Raw genomic sequence first — 14,245 nt, 5'->3', positions numbered from 1 at the left:
TTCTATTTTTTTTATTTGCTATTAGAAAATTAAAAAACGTTTAAAACTCTACAAAACAATAAAACATAAGTTGTAAAACAAATTAAAACTGCATAAAATTTAAGATCCATGTAGGCAAAAGAGTTTACAACCTGATTAATCACATAAAGTAAGAGCAATAAATAAATTATTAAAATGAGAAATTGATTTTTGAAACATATTATTCACAATCTGGAAGAAAATCAGCAGCTTCTAATAATAACATTTATACTCACTGCAAGAGCCTTCATCACTTAAATCACCACAGTCATCATCACCATCACAACGCCAAACTTTCAAAACGCACTTCTTATTTTTACACTGAAATTCATTTGGTTGGCACTGATGTTGAGGCTCTAAAAAAAAATATATTTTTAATAAATACTAAAAACTGGAAATATTTTAATGTAGTAAATGCTCATTACAATAAATGAAATTTTACACTAAAAATCTTTTAACAACAAAAATTTATAGTTTGCCAGTGAAATTATAGCCTATAGATTTATGTATTACAAATCAAATAATCTTTTTAATATTTCAAAATATATTATAGATATATACATGCATCCTTGAAGCAAACTATTTTTTAACTTGTTGAGAATAAACGATTATTACTAAGCAGCCATATAGGAATGTTTCTCTAATGACCGACATTTTTCAGTATAAGAAGGAAAAAAACAAATTTTAATTTTTTCTTCTTTATACTAACCAGGAAACATCACGATCAAGGAAATTCAAAAAAATTCTAAATTGGTGGCATTTGAAAGAGCATTGGAAAACATGTTTATGGCACTGAAACTACGTGCCCTCGTGACCATGTTATCGAAATATGATGTCTTAAAAATTGCCGAAATTTTTAGTAAAGTCGCCAAATTTAGCGAGTTTTGTTCAGAAATGGAAGGTACGGCGCAAATTCAACATCTGCATCTGACAAGACATTTCACTTCCATATTTGGTCACCACCAAAGGGCGTCAGAAATATCGCATTAATTCTTTACTGGGGTGGCTACCATGGCGCGGGGTGTCGTGGCACAGACTGCGGCATTGAAATTTTTAGGGGCTTGTGTTCCGGGATATTAACGTGCAACTGTATAGGGGAAAAGGCCACAGCCCGAAATATTTGTTTTATTTTATTGTAAAAACAATGGAATTTTTTGTTATTCTTAAGATTGTCTGTTAAAAAATTGATGTTTAAAACTTTTATGCTTCTGCGGGTGAAATATTTCCACTGAAAGAGTTTATTCGATGATGAAACTGTTTTGAAAAAAATATGATAACCGTAGAGAGACGGTAAACACACTTTAAAGTTTCTTTTTTTTTGAAAAGTCGTAAATCTGAAGTTTTCAACAGTATCTAAATACGAAGAAAACGACATCTTAAAAGATTTCAAACCATGTTCTCAAATTAAAAAAAAACGATTTCTGTCAGTTATTTCCAGTGTGTTTTTCGTTATTTGTATCGTTTTCAAGTTATGTGTAAACCCTCTAACAAGTCAAATAAAAAAAAAACTGTATTAATTTTTATTTTGCTCGTATTTGAATTCCCTTTTAACGTGAAACATAATTGGTAAAAGTGACTTCAGTATTTTTAAAAATGACTAAATAACATGCAATATGATGTGCATTTACGTTATAGCGACTTTCAATTGCAGTCGCAGACTTTTTCGAACTACAGGGGTTGTTGTAATGAACGTCGACTATAAAATTTTTGATAAGAATCTGTTATGAAGTAATTTCTGACATCGTTAGTTTTGCTGTGCAAATTTTTGACAGTTACTATCCGTTGTTTTCTTTTTTTTAATTATTATTTTTTTTCGATTTTAAATTAAAAATTAAACATTTTCGCTAGCAGTGGTCAGACAATAAAACTTCATGAATGATAATAACTTTTGAAAAGATAAATAAGAGCTCGGATACTACAATCCATGATCATGTTCTTTCAACATCAAAAACTATCCATTTTATTTTCAATATGTAAGCTTTAATAAGCATGTTTTTTTTTACTTATTCATATTAATTTTCGTACATAATTATTAATTACTTACAACACATTTCATTACAAGAGTACGAACTTAAATTAGTTAAGTAAAACACACTTGAAATGCACTTAAATTCTGAAATGCATTATTATCACGATTACAAAGTTAAATCCTACGTTCAATTTCGTTATAAAGTTGTAGCTCCTCTGGATAAAGCTCTCTACTTTCCATTTCACAGGCTTCATAGTTACATTTTAATTTTACCCACACAAGTAAAGGGTTAATTCGAAACATCGTTTACGCGCTTTGCAGATGACCAGGAATAGAAATGAGAGTCTTGCTAGACGCAGGCGATGAAATCACGTGGTATTTTCCATTTCTTGCCAAGTCTTTAAATTTGGCGAATTTTCGTAAGATTTCGACAGACTTTGACCCCTCATATCTCAAAAACAAAAGGACGAGGGCACACAATATTTGGGTCAAATTTTTTTCTAAAGATACTCTTTCGAATGCGACCATTTTTAACTTTTTTCATGATTACTGAACTCGTGATGTTTCCTGGTAAGTAAACTTGCAAATGCATCTATTTAAAAATAAAAATGGATCTTTAAACTTTGAAAATCATCTTTTACTTTTTCATGATTTCTACATTTTCAGCTCTCCCATTTTCACCTGGATAAGGGTTAGTCTCTTCAAACATTAAAATTAGTACTTGAAGAGTTTCATGAATGTAAATATTATACTATGAATATTTTTATTATTAGTGGTTAAAAAAAAGCTTTTTTATCAAAAATGAAATTCTTAATCTTATTGACAATATCACTGTCCCCCCCCCCACTCTAAAACAACTCTTAACCTGGGCGTAATACCTAGAACAACATTATTAATTCAAAAAATATAAGAGTACACATAATATAATCGATCTCGTACTTTTTGTTATGAGAAAAAGACTGCGAATGAAAAAAGTCATACCGCATCCATAAGCTTTTCAAGCAGTACTGTCATTTAGGCAAAAACTATAGCATACAACTAATCAAGCACTTTGCATGCTTCATAACATAGCATTTACATTCAATAATTACTAAGAAGATCTAAATGTTTAAACTTAAATTATTACTGGAGATATTAAATTTTTAAAATAAATACTTGAGTTGAAGGCACAAATTTCTTATATAAATTGAGGTCTTAACCTTTCCAAGAAAAAGGTATTTCAATTTTTTTGGCAGATGGTTAAATTTTTTCAATCAAAAAAAAAAAAAAAAAAGGAGGAGAAGAAAGAAAAAAAAAAACTTATCCCCAAAAAATAATGAGTAAGGCATTCAACAAGTCTAACAGTAAATAATAAATTCAGATCTTTTATTTTAAACTTACTTAACCATGAAAATTAATCTTATGATTGAAGGGATTTTTTTTAATTGCAAACATAAAAATTGATGCTAAAAACACAAACAGCACAAAATTTAAAAAGTTTAAGGTGAAAAAGAATACTAACCACAATTTGTTTCATCAGACCTATCTGTACAGTCAAAATCACCATCACATACATACTCCCATGGAATGCAATCTCCATTTTGACATGTTGCTTCATTTTTGGCACAAGCTCCTGGGGCACGTGTGGGTCGAGCAGTAGGAGGAACATCTGGAATATTTTGAACATTGTAACACATCACACCACAATAAAACAGGATACAAAAATATTCACTGACAGCCTTTTTACTTTAAAATTATTGGGGCGCATTTTCTGATACTCATGCATGGGTTATATGTTCCCAAGTTTAAATGTAAATGCTTGTAAAGATAGTCACACGTTTTAACCAAAATGTACTTGAATATTTACAAAGACAATAATATGAGTACATCATTTCAAAGTAAGTGCAGAGCGTTCAATCATCACCTTTATGACCATCTTGCACTTGATAAATACATGAGTAAAATAGAGACTTCATAAAAGTACAAAAAAAAAAAAAAAAAAAAAAAAAAATCCAACCCTAAATGACATATTAAATCTCAAACTATTGTTTCAGCCTCATACTTTTATTTTATTATTATTATTTTTTTTTTTTTTGTAAGTTTTCGCCACAGGCAAAAATGTGCTCAAAAACTGTACTTTGACATCCTTTCCCCCCCCTTGTGATAATGAACCCCTTCACAATCAGAAGTTGGATCCGTCCTAACTTTCCCAGCTGCAGTCAAAATGCAACAGCAATAAAACATTTTTAATTACCCACACTTTTCAAAACTATTTATCTCATTTCAAGAATACATTTACTCGTAAAGTTCAATTCAAGAACAAAGCTAATATCAAAACTCTCTCTCTCTCTCTCTTTCCGAACATAAATCTAAGGGTACTACAAAATTATTTCAAACATGGTGAAAGAATAACTTCTTTTAGGGTTTAAAACTTTCATAACATTGGTTGCAATAACAAAAATATGGGCTAAACTTGTTAATGTTAGTTTAATTCAACAAACAAACACTCAAACAGTTTTTTATTTGATTTGGATCAACTTTGAATGAAAAATATTAGTTTAAACTAACATTGATCCAATGGGTCACATTGATATGCTGATTTAAATTAAAATAGTACATTGAAAGCAGGAAAATATGCTTAGTAAAAATTAAATCAAACCTTAAATGATATTATAACAACACAAACGAAAACCAATCGAAAATGTATTCATTTTCGATTCACTTTTTACACACTAGATTTGGTAAAACAAAAATCACACTTACAACTTACCATTTATCATTAAAAATAGCAGCAAAAAAAGGGAAAAGGAAAGTAAGAATACATAGGATGATATTCAGTAAGTTACATAGGATGATAGATTAAAGTAAAAATATTAAGAAACAAAGATAAAATATAAGCAAATGTATTTAAAAAGTTGATTTCAATCAAAATTCAACTAAAACAAAAGCTGTTTAAACTAAAAAGGATCTCTACAAAGATTAAAGATGAAATCTAAACAAAACATAGTTCAACATTCAATATAGAGTTAGAAATGAAATTCACTAAAAGAACTTTTTGCAATGAAAACTATTAACCAAGCAGTACGATAAACTAAAAATATAATGTAATTATATATTCATAGGTCAAAACTTTATAATGCTGGTTAAACAGTTTTAAAATCAACATTGCAGGAGAAACTAAAAAGTTCTAAGACGTAACTTTAAAATAAAAAATAATACATTTAAAATATTAGCAGTCATGCATCTAAACATAAACATTTCAAAATTAAAGTATGAACTTAATCTAGGTGCAATTTGCATGGTACGAATCATTTCGTTACGTTTATTCCAAATCAGCAGTCCAAGTGTCTTATTTGAAGAAACTCAAGAATTTAAAACTTTATTATGCATTGAACAGCATGAAATATTTTGAATTAGCTGAGCATGAAACATTTTCCTTTAAATGTATCTCACACATGGACTAGCTGTCAGAGAAGTCCGACTGGATAGGGAGGTCCCGGGTTCAATCCCAACTTAGGCGTGGATGTACTTTGGTTATATTCTTTGTGAGAATGTGTTGTGGTGCTGTGAATTGTTTCCCACCCTATAAATATGTCCTTAAGGCGTGTACTGTGGAAGTTGCATTTCACACCAAATTACGGTACACTTGGAAAAGTAAAGAAGCACACCCCAAATTGCCAGCCAAGATGGCAAAAGACAATAACAACAACATGGTTAGCTGCCAATAAACAGCCAAATTAAGCATTATTCTGGTGGTTAGAGTGCATCAAACTCTGTCTGAATTATCAGTCAGTGATCTAGTCAAATTAATCATCATTCTGGTGGTTAGAGTGTATCAAACTCTGTCTGAATTATCAGTTAGTGCTCTAGTTTAAAATCACCAATGTCTAGATTTTTCTAACAAGTAGGTGTATAAGATGTATGACCATTAACTCTTAAGACCAGAAAAATACAAAACTTTTCCTCAAGAACAATAGTGCTATCTTGAAAATTTGAAAGAATATGAATATTTTAACAAGACTCCTTAAATGATTTTTAAAATTTAAATTGACTGAAGAAAAAGCCAAAGTCACCAATTTTCATTATGAAACCCTTTTCTGACTATTGTCATAAGCAAAGTTCCTTTGAGGCCTGAACAAGCATATTTCACGCATTAAAAAATCTAAAATGTACCTTAAAAAATTGTGCAGTATACTTTTACACTAAGAGTTTTAAGTAAAAATCACCGAAAATATGAAAAAGAAACGATTGGAACTTAAAAACTATTACATTCAATGTTTTGCGATGTTTTAAATACAAAATTTCAACCATTTAAAATGTCAAATCAATACAATAAGCATCTATCCTTTCTTAGCTATCTTCCATTTCATTTTTAGAAAGTTATTAATGAAATTGACGACTATTATGATCTTCAATATTTTTGTATATTCCACTCCTCCAAAATGTATTCCATGTCTTCAAAAAATGTCAAGGAGTATTTTAGAGCCTTAAAAAAAACCTTGTATCTATGGTTAGAGGTATACTTTTGTGTAATGTGCTTTCCCCTTAAAGATGCAAAAAATAATAAATAAAAATCCATGGGTCTCTCAGGACCTTTTAAATTTTAGAGGAAATTTAACTTTTTTTCTGGGACAACAGCATGTTACAAGTTACAGAATCTAATGGGGGCTGGGGCTCAAATTATTTGACTAGCTGTGCTATACTTTAGCTGGACTCAGACAGATTAAACTCGTGAATAGCTGAAAACTTCCTTCAGCAGAGAAGACTGCTCATAATAAAGGTGTATAATGTAAAAAATAATGTCTGATTTGCCCATTAAAGTATCCCAAATATTATAGGAAGCTCAGTCAATATTAACCACCTGGAGAAAATACAAAGTAGAATGATTCTCGTTCCTCCCCCTCCCCGAGGTAATAACAGTTCGACACAAACTATATAAGGGGGTGGGTTTCGGCAAGGGGCAATATCAAATATATTTAACTAATGAAATGAATTATTTTTCAAATTTTTGTTGGATAAAAAGTTGCAAAATTAACAAAAAAAAAATTAAAAATGAATGGGAGTCTTGCTTTTTTTTTTGAATGTTTATTTTACAGCTTAGTGTTATAAAATTTGATGCAAAGTTTTTTTTTTTTTTTTTTGTAAAGGGTAGAAGGTGCAGATGGGATAATTTTAAAAGGAAAAAAAACTATATTCATTGAAATATTGATCACATTTGAGACTCAAAGTAAAAAAGGTAAATCCTGATCAACATTTAATTTCAAAATAAATGCATGACAATCAACTCTTGCCATCTATACTTCATATGTTGGGACATGCCAGAACTTCAATGCTCTATGCTCAAAATTTGTCTGGATTTAAATGCCATTGTTCTTAAAATTGATGGGTGGGATCCATTGCTTTTATTTGAGTTGCTTATTTGAAATGAGAAAAATGTTACATGGAGCACAAAAGGAGAGTTAAGACATGTGTTTGTGATATTAACTTAAACTTTAAAATATATATACAGTGAAGGTAATTCAGTGGGGGAGAAAAAGACTAGAATCTTGTGGAATTAAAATTGTTAAAAAATGACTAATAAAGGTAAAGCAGAGAAAAAATAATCCTCAATGAAAAAGCTTAATTCTTGAAAGGTTACAGTTTATATTATTATATTTTTGCTAAACCAAATGCAAATTTAAAAATAAAAAAAAAAAGAAAAAGAGAATTACAAACCTCAAATGACTGAATCATAGTTCGAATTGATTTTGAGAAAACTCAAAGTATATAGAACACAATTTGGAGGATTCAATCTAACTAGGTTTTAAGATTTTGCCAGATTTACATGCAATAAAAAAGCAGTAGGTATAGTAAATGATCATAGAAACGTGCATGCAAACCAGAAATGTAACCAGTACAAAAAATCTTAAACTGCATACAAAGAGAAAGATTTTGTTCATGGTCCAAGCATAAATATCATTCAGTATGAAATACTAGAACAACATTATATAGTTTCCATCCTCTAAAATATCATCAATGCTAATCAATGCTCCCCAAACTGTGAATGTTGATGAGGCATCACATGCATTCTAGACATAAGAACTCAACCCAATATTGTGTGGATTTGCGTAATTACTGGATTTAAAGCGATATTGTTCTCCTTTGCCTCGGTGCCATTTTAGATAGGTGAATGAAAGAAAAAAAATATCTAAATCGCTTCTTATTTTGCTGCACCATTTTTAGTAATTAGAAGTATATGCATGGTTTTGCAGTTTGAACTTCATGCGACAAATAATTACGATATTTAGTATTTATAATTGGCAAGCTATGATCTGAAAACAACCAAATCTTACAGCCTTATTTGGTTTCAACTTATTCTACAGCTGAAAGGAACTAAGCAAAAGATTCAATAAGGAACAATATTCCAAGACACTAATTTACAATGAGCATTGCAAGTGTATATCACTAAAAAGAATGAAACTATGAAAAAAGGTACCTATTTCCTCCAGTTATTGAAAAAATATTACAAACATTGAAACATACTTTCAATGTTCATCACAGATTTGTACCTTATTGAAATATTTTTACTGAATTTTTGTCTCCCAAAGATAGCCGTGTTTTATAATGATGCTGTCTTAACTTAAATGCTAGAAGGAATCATTAATGATGTATATTAATGTTTGAAAACATACATTAATCTAAAATATTTTTGAGCAAGTGTTTTGCAATTTATTCCTTCTTTACTTTATGCCATGTATAGTTATTCAACTTGGTATCATTTTTATTACCTTCATTTAAAAAACGTTCACATTTTAATCCAATGACTATCACAATGAATTTTCTGATTCAAATTTTCAGAAAATCTTGGAAATATTGCTGCAAGAGTGTGCTATTTCATTAAATATAATTAGCAAGTAGTTTATAAAAGTCACATCCACTTTAAATATCCCTGTCTTTAAAATAAGTAATTTAAAACTTAGCATAAAAAACATACAAAAGAAACTTCCCACTGGTACAATCAATTTATAATTCACTCAAAGAACCAACCTCGGAGGAAAACATCTCAAAAATAATTGAAACACAATCAGCAGGAGTTGTAATACTATTATTGATTATATCTATGAAGGCTGATTTTATATGTTTTTGACATAGTACAATAACAATGTAGCTAAAAGTACAAAGTAATGAAACTGAAACGACACAAGATTTTGCTCAAGAAAATATATGAAACATGAGAATTAAGATCTGGCGACATTTTCAGCAAATAAAATGCCACTTTCCAATCCCAGGTATACATTTAAAATGATAATAAAACTAACTAAACTTTTTTTAACTTATCATTTCATCACAATGGGGTGAATTTCAGAATATATTCTTCAAATCATGCTGCCAATTAAAATAAGTAATTCAAAAATGTTACATGAAAACGAAATGTGAATGCAATTGTGTTTGTGTGTATGCATACTTTTATTCAAATCCTCCAGCTTAAATGACAACACGGTTGTCAACTCACCATTTCTTTATTAAGAGGAGCTAAGATGTGGATGAATGTGTCTAGTTTGTTTTCTCTCAATGTAGTTTGAGTAGACAAATATTTCTGGAATAATCAAAACCATCAAATAGCAACTTTGAACGAAAAGCTGCTTTGAGCTTAAACTAAACATTGCAAGCAACATCCTTAGTATTGAATTACAGATTGAAACATGTGAAAATTAGACTGGAATTTCACCCTCCTATCCTCCCCACTTATTCTTTCCATCCTTCTATTTTTAAGATGTGTATGTTTAAGACACATGCTTGTTTGAAATATTTAAGTCAAATCAATGACAATGAAACAAGTAAATAAAAATATTTTATTCATATGGCACGGTAAAAGCATCTAATACAAAAATAAAAGCATGCACCATACAAACGAATACTAAATGCATGCAATACACATCATGCCTTTATTCTAAAATAGAATCATACCTGCATTACTGGATTCTACATGAGGAAAAGAGGTTCCATAGAAAGGAACAGCTACAGAGCAAGTTCCTTTTGTTAATATCATGACAAAATATTCCATACTAAATTTGTCAAGTACAAATACATTCAAGAGCGCCACACAAAACTTTTTTCATCATAACTCAAGTCATTATATTAGTTACGCACTGCATTAGGGTTATAGAACGAGGGGAGTTGAAAGCAATTGATTGAAATGCAGTTATTTGTAAATAGCGGTGGAATTCAATGTTATAAAGGTAAATAGTATGAGTATCGCTATAGGAACACAAAGAATCACAAAAGGCTATAACCATTCATCAAATTTTATGTAAAATATTCATACTCTGAAATCCATTGTGTCTAATGATTCTGACTAGATTTTGAAAAAGAAAAGTAGCAGTCAACATGTTCTTTACTAAAAATTTTCAAGGCAGGAAAAAAAAAGAATTTTTGGGAAAAAAGTTTAAAAAATAGAGGAAGGGGTGCTGTATTATACAATTTATGAATTCTAAAAATTGAATGAAATCAATGTTAAAAGTGACATTAATTGTGAAGTGATTTAAAACTAACTAAACATTGTACTGGATCGATGAACATTACCAACTGAAGGGAAAAAAATTAGAAGACTTTGGAAAATTATTCTATTAACCTAGATTTTTGTCAACTTTGTTTTTAACAATGATTTATTTTAAATTCAAAAATAATGTTTCAGAATTAAAAAAATATATATTGGCACATTTTTATTCATTATCAAAATAAGAATGACTTAATCTCCATTTTTTAAAAAAAATTAAATTGCTACATGGAAACTGCCAGTTTCCTAATCTACTATTGATTTTTCAACAAGATACAAGTAGTGAAATCTTCTCAATAAGTGTAATAAGACTACGCTTAAGTTGAGAAAAATGCATTGAATTGAGCAATGCATATCCAATATAATGAGGGACGGAAAATTCCTTTTTTTTAAAATAAAATCTTACAAATAAAATCAAATAAATTATCTCCAGGTTTTTAAAATGATTTTTAAATTATTTTCAGGAGCATTTCAAAAAGGATCTACTTTAGAAAATTATATTAAAGACTCCATATTGATAGATTGAAATTTTAGTGCAAGTTTTTTTTTGTTTGTTAATTAGCTCATTTTTACTATATGTGGTCAATTAAGAAAGATACTTATCAGCCCATTTATAATGCTGAAACATATTTATGGATTATAAGAGGCTAAAATATCACAGATTTGAAAAATAAAGGGCATTAAAATTAGATAGGAACAATACTTAGTAAAAGTATGTATAGTTATGGCAGTAAAAATTAATGTCAGCAAAAAGTTGTCATTAATGTCAGCATCAATTGTAAATAAATCACAAAATGATCAATAAACACACAGCGCGTCTAAACACAACTTTAAGTATAAAAATTCTAAAATAGCAGGCACATATATCAAGAAAATAAACCCCCCTAAATACATTCTCAATAATTTGATAACATATCTTGCTTTCCAAGAAAATTAGATGAATAAATGAAAAATAATCTTTTGCTGCTCATTCTAAAGCTTTAACATGATGTTCATATGCGTTAATTAAGGGAATTATAAACTGGGAAACCACAAAATTTAAGATATAAACATGGGAAAAATGACATTTTAAATTAAAAATAAAAGAAGAAAAATAATTCCTGTCACACGTTGTAACTAAAGTCATCTTCATTTGATTTTTATTGCAATAAAAAAAGGTTAATTTTCATTAAAAGTTTTTACCTCTTTGAATTAAGTAAATAATAAAATAATGAAATATAAAGCAAATAAATAAAATAAAACTTGAAATTAAATAGAACAGGCTTTGGAACCAAAATAAAAGTGGCACAAAAGAAAAGCAAGAAAAAATAAGTTTATTTTGGTTTTAAAACTCAACAAATTTGAGGGAAAAAAATCTATTCTCATTAATAATCAAGCAAAAAAATCAGTAATTAATCATCTAAACCTAAAGCGTATTGCTAAAAGATGGGGTAAAGTAGAGAAAAATAATTAATCAACTAAACTTTATTGAGCAACAAATAGCAAACAAAAAGTTATAAATAATTATGGTTACCCAGATGTATAAAAAAATCAGCATTAAAATTTTAAAATTTATAAAATACATTTTGTCCAGGGCAACATCTAACAGTTATCTGAATCTGCGATGAAGCCCCCAAAGTTTTGCAAGGTCACAATAATCGGCATATTTACATGGCTGAACTGTGAGGAAAGCTGCTTTCTGGGCACTTGAGGACGAAGGAGTCGAACTGGCAGATGCACAGATGTACACACCACTGTGTTCTGGTTGAATGTTTGGCATCGTGAGGCGACCATTTTTGTCGACACTATTAGGAGGCATTGCACGATTGTCAGCCCTGAGCCATTTGACAGGAGACCTACGCATTCCTTCATCACGGCAACGGAAAACAACTTCACGACCTAAAGAGTAAAAATACTTTCAGTATTTAATTCAAAATAAACATTATAATCCTCTTTATTATTTCAGTAGAATATGATGAAAATTTTTTGGTGGAAAAAAATTGAGTATGACTATTAAAAAAATTTGGAGGGGGTAAAATAGTTGAGATTGCATCATTAAAATTAGTGGGGATAAAAACATTAAGGAGGGATGACCTCACATTTGATGGGAACAAAATCGCCTCACCTGTCTCTCGTTGAATGGAAATTATAATGGGACTGAAATTTTATTTTGTAGAAATGGATACTTTGTTGTACTAGTATTCACCATAATGAAATTTTACTGTTTATACAGGGTTCGACCCCATGCGCCAGATGGTCAGGGCCACTAAAAAACACCTTAGTGCCTAGTTTTTTTGGAAAAAGAATCTTTCAAAAGTCAGGTTACACTGAATTTTGATTTAAATTCTTAAAAATACTTGTCTGGCACCTGAGGTTTTACCATTTTTGTTAGTTGCAGCATCCACAGGGTTATAGTTAAACAACTCTACTTCAGAGTTGTCTAGCAATAAAACTATTGTTTAAAAAATTACCGAAATTTTCTGTACAACATAATGAAGGGATGGGAATTTGTTTGAGCCAATAAAAATAGCTCAAAATATTGCTGCCACACATCATTTTTAATATATCGCACATTTACAATACATTTATGTTATGTTTTTAGAAAATATCCAAGAAAACAGGCTTTACACTTCACCCAGGGGTGATTGTGAGTTCATCAAAAAATACCTGAAAGTTTCAAAGCGAGAATGGGGTGGGGGAGGGGGTAATCTTTGGCCCCTATTACTTAAGTGCACATATGCCATAGTATTAAATAGTTCAATAGTCAGAGTCAAAATAGTGTGTGCACATTTGATTAAAATTTTAATGGGTTACAAAGTTACTTTTGAGCTGGTGTTATACAAAATTATCTTGACATTTGTCCATCTTAAGGGATAGGTGTCCATCTTAAGGCTCTTGCAGGTATATTTGATGAGTATTATATAATTTTTTAAAAATTGCGGAGGTAGGGAGATAAAAGCATAACAAAAAAAAAAACATAATTCCGGTATTTTCGGACATAAAAATACCGGAAATACCTCCGAAAATACCGGAAATTCGGTAAAATACCGGAACACAATCACTAATAAAATGCATTTATGACTGGTGAAGTCTTCACCAGTCATAAATGCATTTTATTAAAGAACGCTATTTTTCGATGAAATTAATTCATTCTTGATTCATTCAAACAAATTACCATTCCCTCATTATGATCTACACAAAATTTCACTAATTTCTGAGCAATATTTTCATCACTACAAAAGTTTAAAATGGGGTCGTTTAGTTATAATATGTTGATATATGTGTGTATCGGTACATGTCATGAAATGGTTCAAAAATGGTTATGAATAAAAATTGCACTCTTTATGCAATAAAAGTTTTAAAGCGATAAAAAGTACAAAAATCTTACCTTGCCTGATACTTTGGCGTTCAGGATAAACCTTGATATTTATTCCACCTTCTGGAGCTGCAAGAATAAAATGATAAATTAAAAAAGCTGGCTTTCGCATAAATTGCATGGACATGTATCGTAAATCTATATCTTTATTCAAACACAAGTTAAGGTAGTTCATCATGATCATAATGTGAAATCATAGAGACAGAACAAGCATACATTCATACTTCAAGACAATATAGGTGACTAGGTTTGAATGTATTCACATAACTAATTCCGCAGGGTGGGGACAGGAACTGTGAAAAAAAGTTCCCTGACTTTTCCCTGATTAAGATCACCAAATTTCCCTGATTTACATTACCAATGATAATGGTTTTCTTTTTTTGCTCTA

At 29.8% G+C, this 14,245-nt stretch overlaps 1 protein-coding gene across 1 annotated transcript in view; it reads right to left on the bottom strand.

Moving 5' to 3' along the window:
• Positions 1-14,245, bottom strand: part of LOC129230548 (basement membrane-specific heparan sulfate proteoglycan core protein-like) — a 410,163-nt gene that overhangs the window by 112,330 nt on the left and 283,588 nt on the right. Inside the window, exons 34-37 of the mRNA XM_054864952.1 lie at positions 13,870-13,926; positions 12,153-12,380; positions 3,489-3,635; positions 255-374 (exon numbers count right to left, since the gene is read on the bottom strand). Coding sequence (XP_054720927.1) covers positions 255-374; positions 3,489-3,635; positions 12,153-12,380; positions 13,870-13,926 — 552 coding nt within the window. The remainder of the gene's footprint in view (positions 1-254; positions 375-3,488; positions 3,636-12,152; positions 12,381-13,869; positions 13,927-14,245) is intronic.

The sequence above is a fragment of the Uloborus diversus genome, chromosome 9 (genome assembly GCF_026930045.1).
Source record: "Uloborus diversus isolate 005 chromosome 9, Udiv.v.3.1, whole genome shotgun sequence".
Taxonomy (NCBI): Eukaryota; Metazoa; Arthropoda; class Arachnida; order Araneae; family Uloboridae; genus Uloborus; species Uloborus diversus.
Note: the sequence above shows the minus strand (reverse complement) of the source record. Positions and strands in the feature narration are given on the sequence as shown.